We start from the raw sequence: 18,825 nt of genomic DNA, 5'->3' as shown, positions 1-18,825 counted from the left end.
CGGCCAATTTCCTTTGGAAAGATGAACGTTGACACAGCTTCCATACAAGAATCCAGACTCATTGAGAGTGGATCACTGAAAGTCAAACATTACACGTCACCTAGCAAGAGGAGGAGTTCAGAAGAAAAGCTTGACGCTGGAAGCCCTCTCAAGCGTTCAGAAAGTATGCTCTCTATCTGAACGTCAACTCTAATAGGGCTGGGTAACCACATGAGTTTCTATGTTCCAAAACTGTGCTGCACTAGTCAAATGAAAGATGAGTTCCAAATGGAATTTGCTCTCAGCAGAATCCCTGAGACAGACAGTTTCAATGCGAGAATGGATATGGACCATGAGACCTGGCCGTCCTGCCTCACACACAGTTGCACAAGAAGGATAAATGAAAGTGGCAGAGACTACTTGAATTTTGCTTCTGCCATGAGCTTTGTGTAACTAAAAGATTTGGACAGAATAAAGTTTGCTGGGAACTTCTCGGCATCAGAACAGTGGCACCAACTGGATATGATCATCACCAGACATAACTCCCCCAACAGCATTCTCAACACACACAGTAACCAGAGCGCTGACTACGATACAGAAAACCTTGGTGCCCACCAGGGAAGCTTTTCCACTTAAAATAAGAAGGTTGTCCTTGTGCCAACATCACTCATTGACTTGACTGAACACACACTCTCTGGTATTTCCATCCAGATTACAGAAGCAAAGTGGAACATATTTTGATACACCATTTACAATTACACATTCTTGACACTTGAGAACCAAAGGGAAAGAAATCTGATTGGTTCAAGGCTAACATCATTGTATTGGAATTTGTCATTGAGGACAAGTGATCCACTCCCATTAATTCCTGAAAAGTCCCACAAACTGCTAGGCAATGCATTAGTGACTGCTGGTTACCATACTATCCAGAGCTTTTTCAACACAGGGAACATTATGGACATGACTGATGGGATCAGAAAGGTAACAGATCCATCAACAATGAAAACAGCCCCATCAAAAACACAGGCAGGGGAGGTCATCACCAACTGCAATGAATAGTTAGAGAGATAAATGGAACAGTGCTCTAGAGAGAATACAGTCACTGAGGAAGCTCCAGCCACTATAGACAGCCTGCTTATCATGGAAGAGTTAGATTTATAACCCAGAGTGGAGGTCCTTAACAAAGCTTTTTGCCGTTGGCAAAGATCTGGATACTCATGCTTTCCCACCTGAACTCATCAAGTATGTAGAACTGGCACTCATGTAGCACATGCACAAACTTCTCCATTTCTGCTGTGGGAGGGGGCAGTGCCTCTGGGTATGCATGATGCAAAGATTATGACCCTGTGCAAGAATAAGGGCAACCACCGTGATTGGAACAAATATCGAGGTATTGCCCTGCCGAGCATTGTGGGAAAGATGGCTACCCATGTTGCCCTTGTTAAACTCTAGATTTTGGCTGGACAAATCTATCCCAGATTCCAGTGGGGTTTCAGCTGGAAGATCAACAATTGACAAGAATTTCTGGCAACTGCAAAAGAATTGCTGTAAACAAAGGAAACCACTATACATTACATTCATTGACCTCACCAAAACATTTGACCACATGAACAGAGGTGATCAATTTGGCTGCAGCCAAAGTTGTTCAGTGGAATCAACTATTTCTATGACAACATGGTGGTCAAGGTCAGCTAAGATGTGGCAACTTCGGAATTCTCTGAACTGCGAAGTGTGGTCATAGTAGGGTTGTGTGTTAGCAATGACACTCTTTGGCACATTTTTCTCTTTGCTTCTGTCATATGTTTTCAGATCATCTCTTGAGAATATCTACTTGCATATCAAAACTGACAGTTGTTCAACTCTGCCGACCTGAGATCCAAGACAAAAGTTCATTAAGTCTTCATCAGAAACTTGCAGACCACAACATATGCTAGGCAGGAGAAAATCTATATAATTCCAACCTTCGCTCTCTCAGGTGTACTTTTGCATCTCTTAGTAGGACAAGGTCACCAATTCAGAGGTCCTGGAGTATGCTAATTCCACCAGTGTATACTCATTACTAAGCCAATAATGTTTGTGCTGACTCAGTTGTGTTCATTGGGTGGATGATGGTTTGTATAGTCAAAGACCTTCTGGACGCTGAGCAAATGATATATAAGGATGGGCAATTAATGCTGGCCTCGTCAGCGATGGCCACATGCCATGAATTAATTTAAAAATGTGTGACACTAATGGCCATGACCTAAGAAGGCTCTCCAGAGGAGTAACATATGAGGTGAGAAGAAATGAAAAACTCAGCTGGCTGAAAAGTAAGCCGTAAATACAGAATCCAACAAATCATACATCTCTGCACTATCTTCATCTGCAGCAAATATGGCAGAGACTGCTATGTCAGTATAAGCCTCTTGAATCACATCAAGCAATATTTAACAGAGTTGACCACCAGGGTATTGTCTCATGAGACAGAAGGATGCTTAAGATAGAAATCTGATTCTCTCATATTTTGTAGTAGATATTACTGCATATTGCAATTACAATCTATTATACAGTAATCTATAATTACTGTATTTCTTCCTAACTGCACTATCTATTATCCTTCATAATTTTACCCCAATCAGCCTTCTCTCCTCTAAATACAACTACCCCAGCCTCATCTGCCTCTCTTCACAGCTGAAATAATCCAGCCCAGACAACATCCTGCTGAATCTCTTCTGTGCCCTTTCTAGTGCAATCAGATCCATCCTGCAGTGTTGCAACCAGAACTGAACACAGTACTCCACCTGAGACCCAACAAGAGTTTTACACAGCTCCATCGGAACCACCCTGCTCTTAAATTCTATGCCTTAGCTAATAAAGACAAATATCCCATATGCCTTTTTAACCATCTTATCTACCTGTCCTGCTCCCTTCAGGATCTGTGGGCATGCACCCCAATGTCTGTCTGGTCCTCTGCACTTCCTAGTGTCCTATTGTTCATTGTGTATTCCTTATTCCTCCCAAAATGCATCACCTCATACTTTTCAGGGTTAAGTTCCATTTGCTAATGTTCTGCCATCTGACCAGCCCGACTATATCACTCTGTAAAGCTTTTCTCCTTTCTATTAACCACACCACCAATTTTTCTGTCATCTGCAAACTTACTGGTCACACCCCCCACATTTCCACCTAGATCTCTGGCACCAGTCCCATTACCAAGAAGAATTGAAAAATTATGCTCCATTCTTCTTCTATCTGCACCTTAGCTTTCCCCAGCAAAATCAGATACATCCCATCCGGATGAGGTGATTTATTAAATTTGAGTGATTTCAATCCTTTTTCCTATCCAACATCTTTACTCACCTCCTCCTCTATGGAACATTGGACGAGATTTTAACTCTCTCGAAACTCATTTGCTTACGCAGAGTAAACATTGAGCAAATTAACTTTATCCTCTTTTGTGAATATAGATGCCAAGTGCCTATTCAGTTCCTTAGTCATGCCCTGTGCCATCATAAAATGAAGCAAATTGCCCCATTCCTTTCACTACTACTTTTTGATTGTTACAGATTATGCTCACAAATTCTGTTTTCTTTCTTTGCCTTTCTTGTCTTTTTCAATTTTGGGTTCCTACTTGAACGACTGGCCAGTTATTACTTCTCTTCATAATGATGGTGCCACCTTCATAAAATCTCTTGGGTTTTTACTGTCTATGAATCAATTTAAATAATATAGTTTAAAATGTATATAATGAAATTTTATTTTGGAATTTCTCTACCTTGAGTGGCCTAAATGGTTTGCAAAAATGAGGTAAAAATATTAACTTTAATTCAGGTTTCAACTTAATAAATTGTGAGTTACAGTCTGTTTAATAGGGGAAAATATGTATTTTTTTAAAATTTATGATCGTTCTCTCTCCTTTTCAGGAAACAATGAGAACACTTTTAAAATCGAACCAGTTTTGGGAATTATTACTGTGGCTAAAGAACTAGACCTCTCATCCCTTGGCCAGTATGTTTTGACTGTTAAAGTGACTGATCGGGGCTTACCAGCCCTTTCTGCTACTGCAATCGTACGTATCTCTGTGACTTTCTCGGACAATGCACAACCCAAGTTTCTTCAGAAAGAATACACGATCGAAGTCAATGAAAATGCCAGTGCTGGTACCTCAGTGATAATGGTCTCGGCAGTGAGTCAATCCACAATAGTTTATGAAATAAAAGTTGGAAATCCGGAAAATGTGTTCACAGTAAACCCTTATTCTGGAGTCATTAGTGTTCAGAATGCACTCGATTATGAACAAATTCCTTTCTATCAGCTGATCGTGCAGGCAACCAACATGGCAGGAATGTCTTCAAACATTACCGTCAGTATTCATGTTGTTGATGAAAATGACAATCCTCCAATATTTCTGCATTCAGTATACTCGGGTAGCATTAGTGAGGCTGCTCCAGTCAACAGTGCTGTTTTAATTACTGGCAATAACCCACTAGTTATAAAAGCCACTGATGCTGATTGCAACCAGAATGCACTGCTTGTCTATCAAATTGTTGAATCGATGGCAAAGAAATATTTTTCAGTCGATTCGAGTACAGGGGCAATCAGGACTATAGCAAACCTAGATCATGAAAAAGTTCCAATTTTCCATTTCCAAGTGCATGTCAGAGACAGTGGAAATCCACAGCTCACAGCTGAAATTCCAGCCGAGGTTACCATCCATGTGACTGACATCAACGATTCACCACCAAAATTCAGCCAAGATGTGTACGAAACTGTTCTTCTCCTGCCGACATACACTGGTGTTGAGGTTCTCACTGTTTCAGCCACAGATCCTGACTTTCAAGTATTTTCAGAGTTAACTTACACATTGACTGATGGAAATACAGGGAATTGTTTTCTGATTGGTCTGAAAAGTGGATTGATCACAATAAAGAATCACACTCTTGTCGAAGAGCTCTACAGGCTTTCTGTTCGTGTGTCTGATGGGAAGTTCAGCAGCACAGCCCTGGTAAAAATAAAAGTGAAGGACGCAATCGACAGTGGCCTGCGGTTCACTCAAAATTTCTACTCATCTTCCATCTTGGAGAACAGCACAGAGATAAAAAAAGTGGCTGTGGTAAATGCAGTGGGCAATCGGCTTAATGAGCCATTGAAATACAGGATTTTGAACCCTGGCAACAAGTTTACAATTAAATCCACTTCAGGAATTGTGCAAACAATGCCCGTGTCATTTGATAGGGAAGAAAAAGAGTTATATGAGTTAGTGGTGGAAGCAAGTCGTGAGCATGATCCCTGGTGTGTTGCACGGGTAGTCATTAAGGTCCAGATTGAAGACATTAATGATAATCCACCAGTATTTGTGGGCCTTCCTTATTATGCTGCAGTTCAAGTTGATGCAGAACCAGGTACTGTTATATATCATATCACAGCTATGGATCGTGACAAGGGTAAAAATGGAGAAGTAACTTACTTTCTTAGAGATGGATATGGTCACTTTGTAATTGATCAGTATACAGGTGTTGTCTTGTTAAAAGAACCCTTTGAATTTGATTTATCCAATGTTGAATATGATGTTGTAGTCATCGCAACAGATGGAGGTTCTCCTTCTCTTTCCACAATTGTAGAACTTCCGATCACAGTAGTTAATAAAGCAATGCCTGTTTTTACAAAACCATTTTATGCAACAACTATAAATGAAGACATACAACCATACAGCCCTATCCTCAGCATCAATGCCACAAGTCCTGAAGGTCAAAGTCTAATATATACTATCACTGATGGAAATCCCTTGAAACAATTCAGTATAAATTTTAATACAGGAATCTTGAGTGTCATCCGCCCTCTAGACTATGAAGCTGAATCCAGCTATAAAATGACTGTAAAGGCAACAGATTCGCTCACAGGTGCTCGAGCTGAGGTGACTGTGGATATATCTGTAAATGATGTTAATGACAACCCTCCAGTTTTTGAAAAAACTCTATATGAAGCAACCCTTTCTGAATCTTCAATGGTTGGAACACCCGTGCTGCAGGTTATTGCTGTGGATGCAGATTCTGAAAATAGTAGATTAGTACGCTATCAGATTGTCCAGGACAATTTAAACAGTACAGACTATTTTCACATAGACAGCACAAGTGGGTTGATTCTAACATCACGAATGCTGGACTATGAGCTAATTCAACAGTATAGCTTTATAGCTAGAGCAATAGACAATGGCATCCCCCCAATGAGCACTGATGTCCCGGTCATTGTTTATGTAACCGACATGAATGATAGCCCACCAGTTTTTAACCAGCTTCTGTACGAGTCTTATGTGAATGAACTTGCGCCACATGGTCATTTTGTAACTTGCGTCCAGGCATCTGATGCAGATAGCTCTGATGTTGAAAAATTAGAGTACAGCATCCTGTCTGGTAATGATCACATGAATTTTGTTATGAACAGCAAAAGAGGGATTATTACACTTTCCAACCACCGCAAGCAAAGAATGGACTCTGTGTACAACTTAAATGTCTCTGTATCAGATGGCATTTTTACCAGCACTGCTCAAGTGCACATCCGAGTACTTGGTGCCAATCTATACAGCCCTGTTTTTTCAAGCAATGTTTATGTGGTTGAATTGAGAGAGAACTCTGCCATTGGAAGGAAGGTGACTCAAGTGATGGCTACTGATGGAGATTCTGGGGAATATGGGACCATTAACTACCTTATACTGAATAACGTTGCAAGAGAGCGGTTCTCTATTGATTCCGCAGGTCAGATTATTATAACTGAAAAACTAAACAGAGAAGTTCCTTTGGAGAGTGATGTTGATATTACAGTGATGGCGGTTGATGGTGGTGGTAGAGCAGCATTCTGTACTGTGAAGGTCATTCTGGTGGATGACAATGACAACGCTCCCCAGTTCATGGCCTCAGAATATAGAGCAAGTGTCAAAGCAGATGTGACAGAAGGGTCCTTGATCATACAAGTCGAGGCTTTTGATCCAGATGAAGGAGAAAATGCTAAAATCCTGTATTCATTGTATAGTGAAGACTCAGATTACGTAACAAATGCAATAGAAATTGACCATGAAACTGGATGGATTGTTACAAAGGGAAAATTTGACCATTTAAAAAATACAATTCTCTCTTTCTTCGTGAAAGCCTCAGATGGTGGTAGCCCTGTGAGGAGTGTTCTTGTTCCTATATACTTTCACGTGCTTCCTCCTGAAACAGTCTTTCCAGCCTTTTTGCAGCACCAGTATTCATTCATGTTACCAGAGGATGTTCCTATAGGAAGTACAGTTGGTACAATCCAAGTTTTGCCCCACCAGACTGTCCTGTTCAGTATAATTAATGGAGGATTATCAAAAAATAACCTGGATGGAATATTTATAATAGATTCACACACAGGTGTGTTAAAATTGGACAAGAAACTTGATTATGAAGCAACTCCTTTTTATGAGTTTTTGGTCACAGTCACAGTTCATAATGGGAGAACTGACATCATTTTGACAACTAATGTTAAAATTGAAGTGATGGATTTGAATGACAACAAACCTATCTTTCAAACTAACCCATATGAGGCTGTGATAATGGAAGGAATGCCTATAGGAACCAAAGTAATTCAAGTCCAAGCAGTTGATGAAGATTCAGGAACCAATGGGCAAGTTATGTACAGTATTCTGCCAGCAGCTCAGTCACAACTTGAAGAGGTTACAGACATATTTGCCATTGACAGCAACAGTGGCTGGATCAGAACTCTCAAAGACCTTGACCACGAAAGGCAGCCAGTCTACACTTTTACAGTGGTAGCCTTGGACCATGGTGAGACAATATCTCTGTCGTCAACAGCAATCGTTCAAGTAGCTGTTACAGACATAAACGACAATGCTCCAAATTTTGTGAATGAGATATATAGGGGATCTGTTAGAGAGAGTGATTCACCTGGAGAGGTTGTGGCGGTCCTTAGCACAAGAGATGATGACACATCTGAACTTAATCGCCAAGTCAGCTATCATATTACAGGTAAGATCTGAATACACTGAAATGCACCTGTAAAAAAAAACTACACAGTATAGATAATTTTGGAATCTGTCTAGAAAAGTATATTAGTATGTGGTAATAGGGTTGCTAACCTATACTATTCAGGGGCAAATCATTTAGTAATCGATAAGGACTGCTTATGATACCAGTTATATTTGCAATTTAGGACACCAATTCTCCTAAGTCACAAAGTTGTAATACTGCTTTATTATTGGTGTCACAAGTCATTTTAATGAATTAGAGTGACACCTACTTTGCGTGATATTTTACATGAATACTGTTCAAATTTACATGAATAATATTTAAAATTTCATTTATGCTAATGCTATTCTGAGTACACTTATTCAAATCCATACCCGTTCTGTGTGGTAAATTATCTAACAAGTTAAGAATGCTAGTGAAGTAAAATTTCATGTTTACCAAATGTGGATTTCCACATAATTAAAATTCCGTATGTGATTTGTTACATGTTACATTTGCACAATTCAGTTAATTATGAGTAGCACCATTGTTTCCACTATAGTTTTCTGAAATAAACTCTGTTGAAGATTTTTATCTTGCACTCATCAGAACAATAGTAAGATTACCAATGTCAGGAGAAACAATGGAGGTGATTTCCAGCCCGTGTTCACCTTCAGAGAGAATGGTGATGCTGGCTGAAAATCCAGAGAGAATTGAGAAATGGATTTTCTCTGGAGACAGGAGATAACACACTCTATGACTTTGCCTGTTACAAGAATCGGAGTGGACGGGGTCGGTACATGGAAAGGACTGTTGACCTCGGGCGGGATTTTACGGTTTCATGATGAGTGAGGCCATAAATTCCTGCCCAATGTGTTTCTTGAATAAACGCTCTCTCTCCAGCACCCTCCCCAACCGAGGTTCATACCCACAAAGGGCAGGAGGACCTCATTTAAATTTTTCTTCATGAATTTCAATGTAATTAACAGCCCACTCCCCCCCCACCCCTCCTCCCCCGGGTTCTGCCATATATATCCCCACTGCCCCCGCCACCGGCGAGGGTGAGGAAGGAGCCCCTGAGACTTCGGTGGTGGGGTAGGGAGAAGAAGGTTATTTTATTTCCTTTGTTTAGGCTCTCAGTGCAACTGACTTTGCTGGTGTGTTTAGGCCCTTCAAAATGCTGGCATGAAACGCACACCCTTGTGTTTTTTGGACAAAGTGCCATAACATCTACTTTTTCATCCAGTATGAAGTTATTTCCACCGACATTAATAATCTTGTAATTAGCATGATGGATGCAAGACAAAAAGCTTCAACACAGTGACAGGAATTTTACCCCCCTGCCCATTACGAGAATCGGAGCGAGCAGGGTCGGTACATGGAAAGGACTGTTGACTTCGGGCGGGATTTTACAGTTTCAGGATGAGCGAGGCCATAAATTCCTGCCCATTGTCTTTCTTGAATAAACTCAAACTCTGTACTACCAAATGACAATAAGAAGAGTGTTGTTGTCAAAGGAATATATTTAAAAGCTACATGACCCTAAGTTTCCAAACGTCATTTAACATTCCCTCTAAAGTGCAGAGGACAAAATAATAGTATTTTCAGGTTGATACAGTGAGGTGTCATATCAGTAAGAGAAGTAGAATCATAGAATGGTTACAACACAGAATGAGACCATTTGGCCCATTGTTTGTGTGCCAGCGCTTTGCAAGACCAACTCAACTAATCCCATTCCCCTATCTTTTCCATCTTTCCCTGCACTTTTTTCTCTATATAATTATGTAATTCTATTTTGAATGCCGCAATTAAATCTGCCTCCAAAGCACTCCTAGGTAGTATAATTCAGATCCGTGTCACTTGCTATATAATAGGTTTTTCCTTACTGCCTCATTTCTTCTTTTATCAGTCACCTTAAACTGGTGTCCACTGGTTCTTTTTTCCTTCCATCAATTGAAACACTTTCTAGCTATATACTCTGACCAGACTTCTCATGATTTTTGAACACCCAAATTCCCTCTCACTCTTCTCATCTCTAAGGAGAACATTCCGAGTTTCTGTTATCCAATCAAAGTTCCTCATTCCTGGAACCATTCTTGAAATTCTATTCTCTAATACCTTTGCAGCCTTCCAGAAGTGTGATGGACACAGTACACCAGCTGAAGTTTGTTTAGTGTTTCATCAAGGTTTTTCTTTTGTATAGAGTATTCTATGCCCCTATTTATAAAGCCCCAGGAAGCTGTATGTTTTATTAACTAACTTCTTAATCTGCCCTGTCACTTGCAATCAAGTGTATACATATACCCTAGCTTCCTCTGCTCCTGTATACCCTTTTAGCATTGTACCCTTATTTTGTATCACCTTTGCTCATTCTTCCTACCAGAATTAATTTGCACTTGACTACATTGAATTTCATCGGCCATTTGTCAGCCCATTCCATTAGCCTGTCAATGTACTTTTGAAATTTATCACTATCCTTCTCACAGTTCATTATACTTCCAAGTTGTGTGTCATTTGCAAATGCTGGAATTGTGCCCAATGCACCAAACACTGGTTCATTAATATACAGCATAAAAGTCAGAAGTACTGACATCGACCAGTGGGGAACCCTGCTATACACTTCCTCCAGTTTACCACTATTCTCTGTTTCTTGTCAGACACCAATTTATTATTCATGCTGCTACTGCACCTTGATTCCATGAGCTCTAACTTTGCTGTCATGTGGCACTTTTTCAAGTACCACTTGGAAGTCCGTGTATGCTCCACCAATCATATCATTCTCAATAACTCTCTCTATGCTGATGTATTTTCTAGTATCAGAGATTAAATACTTAAGTCGTTTGAAAAGACAAAACAAACTGCCGTTGTTCTCCTTATAGCAGAGAACGTTAAGGTGAGAATTGAAGAGTTTTGATCGAATAATTTGAACTGTTTCCAGTCACAGGAAGGGCAGAAACTAAATTATGCAGACTTAGTAATTGACAAAATAATCAGAGGTGACGTTGTGGAGAAAAGTTATGCCTCTGTTGTTATGATCTGGAGTGCATTGACTGAAAATATTGTGGGAACAGATTGAATTATAACTTTCGAAATGGAATTGGATAAATACTTGAAAAAGGAAAAAATCCTTCAGTATGGGGAGAAAAGCATGAGAATGGGACTAATTAGATAACCCTTTTAAAAAGTTAACACACATGAAAGGCTGAATGAGCATCTTTTGGTCGCATTATTCTATGATGGGGAGAATGGCTTAATTCAATCATAGCTGGCTGCTAACATAAATTGAAAAATACCGTACAATTTTAAATACTGTACTAAGTAAAAACATCTGTGCAAATGTATCTGAAGCATTTTTTAAATTGTAGCTTTAATTTATGTAGGACTAATAGTGTGTCTGATAATTTTTATGATGATAAGGAGCACGGACTTTATGCAGAGCTTGCAGATTTATTAATTTTTCAGTTTACTAGAAAAGTCATTTATTAGGAAATCCACTATATGGGTACGGGATGTGCATATTGAGAAAAACAGAATTACCCCACTCAAAGTAGAAATGCTGATCAGTCAACTACAATTATGTGTAAGACTGAGTTGTCCTGTAGAGAATTTGACTTATGATTCCTCCAGAAATAAACACAGCTCCTTCCCTGGAGAGAACATTGATGAGGTTGTTAAAATCTGACAGCGGAAAAAGCTGGGAGATTACCATCTGCTGTTGCTACCCTCGAATGAATGAAACATACAGTGGCAATATGTAATATTTCAGTGGAAAAAGCATTTTTAAGTTTGGAGCATATCAGCTTTATTATGTAAGAACGATCTAGTCAGATACATTAACCATGTGCTATGATAAAATCATAGCTTTTTTAATTGTTTGATTGTTGGTACAAATAGTATATTTACATGTTTTGCATTAGGTGTTATTACCTGTCCATTAACCAAACTGGAAGATACTTCATTTAGTGGTATGATGTTTGCTGCCATATTGGTTCCTTGATAATAATACCTATTTTATATTGTTTCCTTGAAGCCACATATGTTTCAGTGACAAAGTCAATGTAAAACTAAGTAAAATTTTTCAAATAGTTTAGGATTCCTCTATTACTTAGGTTCAAAACTAATGTTTTTTTAAAAAAGTGTTGTTTACTGCTGTGAAGTGAATCAATTCTGTACTGGCTACCAATGATGATGATTCACACGATCACTAAATAAGTGGCAACCTATCACAGTTCCAGGTTTTAATTGTGGCTTTGTGCTCATGACTAAGCATATGTGGTTATTGATCGTTTTTCTTTACACTTTATTTATTTCTTTATACTTTTTATTTATGCTATATGTTCATTGTAAACTGTTGACAGCAAATTATATTTTAGCACCACAATGCTAGAAGTCATAGCAAATATTACAATGATGTAATAATATTATTAGAGTTATTAAGAGTAGGCTTACTGTTGAAATTTTAACCTGTTTGAACCAAAATTAACATTTAAAATTCTTTAATGTTGTTTTGCTTACTCTGTTTTCCCTGTATCTTAACTCTGTCTCCTATTATTATTTTTGCTTTGTCTAATGTATATCATGCTTCTAATTTTTCCAATTCCACTTTTCTAAATTAAAAATATAATGTAGTCATTCCCCTGAATGATTACACCATAAGTAGTTCTATTGTATATCCCTAAATTGGAAGTAGTCCCACATGCCACTGTGTGAATAATTAATATTTATTAGCTTGTGAGCTAACAGCAAAACTAAAAAGAATTGCTCAGCATGCCCAACACTATCTTCACTGCCTTGTTGTCACATGGCTTTCTAAGCTCAACTTAAGTGTCCAAGGAGATTGCCTTTTGATTTGGAAAGCTAACTACAATATGTCCTTGTTCAGCTTTTCCATTTGTAAAGAGATTTCAGACTCTGATTCTGCCACAAACCAAAAATACACTATGGGGTTGCATGTAAGTGGGGATAAGAGATCAAGCAAATCTTCACAGCATCGTCACATGGACTCACTGAAGCAGGCTGTGACTTAGTTGTTATTCCATAAGCTTTTATTCCAAAGTCACAACAATCTGGGTTTGAATTAGTTTTGAGAGTGTAAATATGGGGTATAATAGAATGATGGCTGTGCTACTGCACTGCAGATCACTCCAAATAATAACTGCAGTGATTCAGGAAGAAGGCCCACCACTGTATCCTCAGGGCAACTCAGATTGAGCTAGTCACTAAAACCACATTATGTATGAACAAAATAAGCAGATTGGTATTCAGGCTCTGGTGTATAATCAGTGAAATAATTCCTGCCTTCTCTTCATTGTCTGCACAGTGGTGGTTGGAAATGAGTTGCATTTGAAATCATCTGACAGTATGTTATTATGTAGATAATAAGTGTCTAACCACCAATTGATTTCACTTCAAGGTAAAATTAAATCTAATCTGGTAAGTACAAATAAGCACTTGTTCCATCAATAAAAAGCAGATTTTTTTGCGAGAAAGCATGGCCTGGAGTTTCAACTCAATGCTACTGGTTTTCTCGATACGATTTCCCATTATCAGTTTGCCCAGCACAAAATATTGCAAAACTTTTAAGTGCAAGTTTTGTTCGGTGTATTGTGGTTTTTCACAATCTTTTGCTTGAAGTTAAAAAAAACCATGCTGAAATCAGACTCCATCTGCAGCTGGCTGTGACCATCAAGGCAGCTTATATCCACCTACACAAAGATATTTTATTGTTAAACACCAGCTACAGATTGATGCAATGGAAGCTCTTGTGGTTGCTGAACACTACTGAGTGATCAACAGGTACATCAACTGGTGGTTAGTGCTGCTGCCTCTCAGCTCCAGAGACCCGGGTTCAATTCCTAGCTTGGGTCACTGTCTGTGTGGACTTTGCGTGCTTTACCTGTGTCTGTTTCCACCAGGTGCACCGAGTTTCCCCCACAGTCCAAAAGTGTGCTGGTTAGGTGCATTGCCAATACTAAATTCTCCCTCCGTGTACTCAAACAGGTGCTGGATGTGGCGACTAGGAGATTTTCACATTAATTTCATTGCAGTGTTGATATAAATCTATTTGGGACACTGATAAATAAACTTTAAACTTTACTATTCAGTCGATGATGCCCTGTGCCTGTGGGAAGAGTCACAAACCTGAGTACCCTCTCATTCTGACTGACGTTGCAGAATATAATTGCCAATCAAATAGCTCTCCAATCACTTGTCTTGTACATTTGTGGTCCACTGACTACAAGATCCTGAAGCCCCACAGAGTCCAGGAACTATCCAGAGAATAGTGGTGACATTGAAGATGCTGTTAAAGTATGGCAGCGAGCCCAAGTTAGTAGAAAGAGGCCATTCAGCCCATTGAGCCTGAAGCGACAACAATCCCACCCAGGCCCTATCCCTGTAACCCCACATATTTACCCTGCTAGTCTCCATGACTCTAAGTGGCAATTTAGCATGGCCAATCATGCTAACCCGCACATCTTTGGCGTGTAGGAGGAAACCCATACAGACATGGGCAGAATGTACAAACTCCACACGGACAGTAACCCAAGGCCAGAATTGAATGTAGGTCTGTGGTCTCTCTCAGCACCACCAGCCCCCCTCCCCCTCCAAATGGCCATCAGTGGCCATCTTGTCTGGTCTCTATTTTCGGAGACTAGTAGTGACTCATGCCAGGCTCCAGGAGTCAAGGGATCCCTTGAGCAGGCAGAATCTGGCTTGAAACAGACAAAGCATATTTAATTATTTCAAAGAATCCTTACATGCAGAATGAGGCAATTCGGTTCATCCAGTCTCCACCAGCTTTCTGACAGAGCATCCTACCCGGGCCCTATTCCTTTAGCGCCACGTATTCACCCAGCTAATCCCTCCTAACCTACACATCCTGGAACATGAAGGAGTAGTTTAACATGGCCAATCCACTAACCTGCAAATCTCTGGACTGTGGGAGGAAACCAGTGAACCTGGAGGAAGCCCACACAGACAGAGGAAGAACATGCAAACTCCACATAGACAATCACCCAAGGTTGGAATTGAAACCAAGTCCCTGACACCTTGAGGCAGCAGTGCTAAACATGCTAATCAGATTATGTCTGGGCGCAGAGGCTGGGAAAATCCTAAAGGGCATTTTTGCTGGTATTAAATGCACTAGACCTCTCCCCTTGCGATTCACCGACCCTGTGCCATGATCAGCACTAGGCGCAACGCAGCTAGAAAATTGCCCCCAGGGAATATCAGGGCTATGGGGCTGGGCAGTGGGGCATGGCTCAGCATAGGGAGGATATGAGGTGTGGGTAGAGTGGCATGGCTGTCATAGGTATTACTGGGATGATGAGGGTGGTTGGGGAGAATAAGGTGACATGGGTTGACATGGATGTGAAATGGGAAGTGTGTAGGGAATTGAGGGGTAAAGACTGGAGGGCTATTTTTTGTTTTAACCTTTTTTCAAATAAATTAAGCAAAGTACTGGGGCACAAAGACAGCACTTCAGTCCATCTACCTTCACACCAAGCAGCCTAAGCAACTCCCGATCTAATCGTTCATCTGGAATGAAAATCCCAATTTCTAAAGGTCAGGTTTGCAGAGCTGGAATTCCTGCAGTCTCTATGCACCCAACCTGGGAGTGAAAATCTGAGCCGTTATTTTACTGTATACGGTATGCATTAGAATAATGCTGTTATGTATAACTACCATTAATATAGCTGCTGCATATTTATGTTACAGTTTGGAGCTATTGTGCACCAAGACCTGAATTTTCTCACAGATGAAGGGGCTCTCCGTCTGTGTGAAAATGCTGGCAGACACCCAAATCCGGAAGTACAGCCCCAAAAGGCAAAATGCCTTTGTCATCTCCACAGGTGTTTGGGAATAGAACAGAACTGTATTCTAAATTGGTTCATGGAGGCAGCTCCCCATATATATCAAAACTGCCTCCACTAGTGTGATTTTGGTGAGACAGATGTGTGAAACCCAAAATCTGAAAATTAGATCTGATAGGAGCAGGTCTTGAACCTTGTGGATTGTTTGGATAGCCAGAGTACCTTTTTGGAGAGGTACATTAAACTTTTGGATATGATCAAGGGCCCCTTTGAGTGAGGTAAGGTACCCCTTTGGGAAAGGTCAGTTATCCTTTGGGATAGTTTAAAAAGTAGACGGGAATTCATGCAAAATGTCCATAAATAAACTCATTGGGTCTGCCAAATAACTATGGAACTGTCAAAGTTGTCAAAGAACTAGTAAAATGTCAAAGAACTGTCAAAACTGCCAAAGAACTGTCAGAGTTCATTGGAACAGTCTAAGTGGTCAAAGGATTTATCTCTGTCAGGCTTTAAATGAAAGAAAATAAATGTGTGGAACTTTAAAAGATCAGTGCTGTCTATTTTGTCCTGTTGACATAAGTCTGAGCAATATCATGATAGGATTTGTGCTGCATAACTGATTTTACTATCCAACATCATCACAGTGGGGTACCTGTTAAATGAGAACTCTCGACTGAAAGTGGTAATGGATAGAAGTGTTTACTTTCATAGGAGATTAGTTAAAGGAATTTCAATATCTGAAACTTTTTAAAAATTAATTAATCTTTTTAAACAGCGACATAATCGATTGACATGTAACTTTATTGTATATCATTATGGCTCCTGAGATTTGCTCATGGTGGATACTAGATGAGTTGGCGTGGAGGGGATAAAGGCAAAGGGGAATGGTTGGGTGTTATGGATTGAAATGAGTAAGCTGTAAAGTTAGCATTGGGGTTGTAAAGAGCCATTAGAATGAGTGGGAATCATGCGTAGGAATAGGAGATATGAGGTTTTAGGGTGTGAGTTGAGGGGCATTGCATGGCATAGGAACTAGTTTAGTATGTGGTTTAGTATGGAGCATAAGTTGGCATGGAAGGTATTAGGGGCCATGGGGGGGGGTGTGGATGAGACATGAGGCAGATAAGGTTTGGTATGTTGGAGCATACAGTGTGTGTGGGGGATAAGAGAGTGTGAGGGTTGGAGGAATGTTTCTGTTCCAATCTTTCACACGGTGCTGAGGCAGATCTTCTGCACAGACTGCCTCTGCATCCAACAGCTTCCGCACTCATTCTGGGAGCAGCAGGCCAGATTTCTAATGCAGCTGCAGCCCACTCTCCCCCACTCTATCCCATCCACCCCTGCCATTCACTGAGCCCTTGATAGGAACGTTCCATCCTCTGGGTTTGCTGCTATTTTCCCTTTGTTACATTAGAATATGTTTTTTCAGGCATAGTGGAATGAATTATACAAGGTACTGATTGTCTGCATCCTCCAACTAAAAAGTCGGGGTGGGTTGAGGTTGGGTGCGGGGGGGCGAGGGGGGACCCTGCTGAGAGGATGAGAGGAACGCTGACTGCTCCACAGCTTGGGCCTAAGGCAGGACTTGCATCCGTCTACATCAGTAAGTCACTTCTCTCAACAGGTCAGGAACTGTCAAGTACTTGGGGCAGTGCTGGATTATTTAGTTATGGTTGGGGTTGTCACTGAGTGCCAAGCTGGCAGGTTCCAGTGAAAAGGGCAAAGGGGCTGGCTTTGAGAGACCATGGTGGTAGGGCAGCCTTGGAGAGTGGGCTCTCTGTGGGATGCAGGGAGTCTGTTAAGTAGAGAGACGGCATGGTGCCACAGTGATGAGCACTGCTGCCTCACAGTGCCAAGGACCCAGGTTCAATTCCATCCTTGGGTCTGTGTGGAGTTTCCATGTTTTCCCCATGTCTGCATGGGTTTTCTCTGGGTGTTCTGGTTTTCTCCCACACTCCAAAGATGTGCAGGTTAGGTTGATTGGCTATGGTAAATTGCCACTTAATATCAGGGAGATTAGCAGAGTAAATACATGGGGTTACTGGGATAGCGCCTGTGTGGGATTGTTATTGGTGCAGGCTCGATGGGCCAAATTGCCTTCTCCTGTATTGTAGGGATTCTATGATTCAACCCACGCGGGGAAACATGCTGGACCTGGCGCTTAGCATGGGCCTCACCAGTTGTCTGTTAAATCTTGGTAGCAATGCATTAAGGCCCTTCAGTAGGCACTAATTGTCCAATGCCAGGCAAACTGCACAACACCACCCCATTGCTGTTGCACTGGATTTAACAAACCCCCCCTTCTGCTCCAGCTTTAAACCTGTCTGCAGGGCAGCATTAATTCTAGCCTATTATTGTGTAAAGGAAATTTAACTTGGCACTTGATGGGTTTGTATCTGATCTGGGTATTACTGAATTAACCTTTGTATATCACTGGTGAAAATATGAATCAATACCATGACTCTTTCATCACATGTAATTACTTAACATTGAATTTTCATTGATAAACTAAACCTTATTTGACTGGATTAGTGAGATTTTTCAGATAATATTTCTTTTTAACATGCATTTGACAGTTTTGTTTTTCTAAACATGTGTTTAGGAGGAAATCCTAAAGGAAAGTTTGCCCTTGGGCTGGTACAAAATGAGTGGAAGGTTTATGTAAAGAGACCATTAGATCGTGAGGAACAAGATATTTATCTACTGAATATCACAGCCACTGATGGACTTTTTGTGTCAAAAGCAGCAGTAGAAGTTCGAGTGCTGGATGCGAATGATAACAGCCCTATCTGTGATCAGGTAACTCTCATCTGAATCGTGAGTAATCCTTATCTAGAGTTTGAATGTCTAAATTGTTTAACTTATTGTATGAGCTACATCTGAGACGCTGTTGCTGCTAAATACCTGCAGGTCACTTACACAGAGACAATCGTGGAAGACATTGCACCAAATAAAGTCATTCTAAGGGTTGGTGCTCATGATGCTGACATTGGGTCTAATGCAGAAATACGATATTCTTTGCATGGAACTGGCTCAGATAAATTTTTCCTGGAACCAGAAAATGGTAA

General features: G+C 40.5%; 1 protein-coding gene across 8 annotated transcripts in view; it reads left to right on the top strand.

Moving 5' to 3' along the window:
- The window catches only part of LOC145348921 (protocadherin Fat 3-like), a 567,559-nt gene that overhangs the window by 461,291 nt on the left and 87,443 nt on the right, over window positions 1–18,825 (top strand). For all 8 annotated transcript variants that reach the window (XM_080197003.1, XM_080197010.1, XM_080197006.1 and 5 more), the window contains 3 exons: window positions 3,882–7,964; window positions 18,360–18,556; window positions 18,668–18,821. In XM_080197003.1, coding sequence (XP_080053129.1) covers window positions 3,882–7,964; window positions 18,360–18,556; window positions 18,668–18,821 — 4,434 coding nt within the window. The remainder of the gene's footprint in view (window positions 1–3,881; window positions 7,965–18,359; window positions 18,557–18,667; window positions 18,822–18,825) is intronic.

Source organism: Carcharhinus amblyrhynchos, chromosome 10 (assembly GCF_965287045.1).
Source record: "Carcharhinus amblyrhynchos chromosome 10, sCarAmb.v2.hapA, whole genome shotgun sequence".
Lineage (NCBI taxonomy): Eukaryota > Metazoa > Chordata > Chondrichthyes > Carcharhiniformes > Carcharhinidae > Carcharhinus > Carcharhinus amblyrhynchos.
Note: the sequence above shows the minus strand (reverse complement) of the source record. Positions and strands in the feature narration are given on the sequence as shown.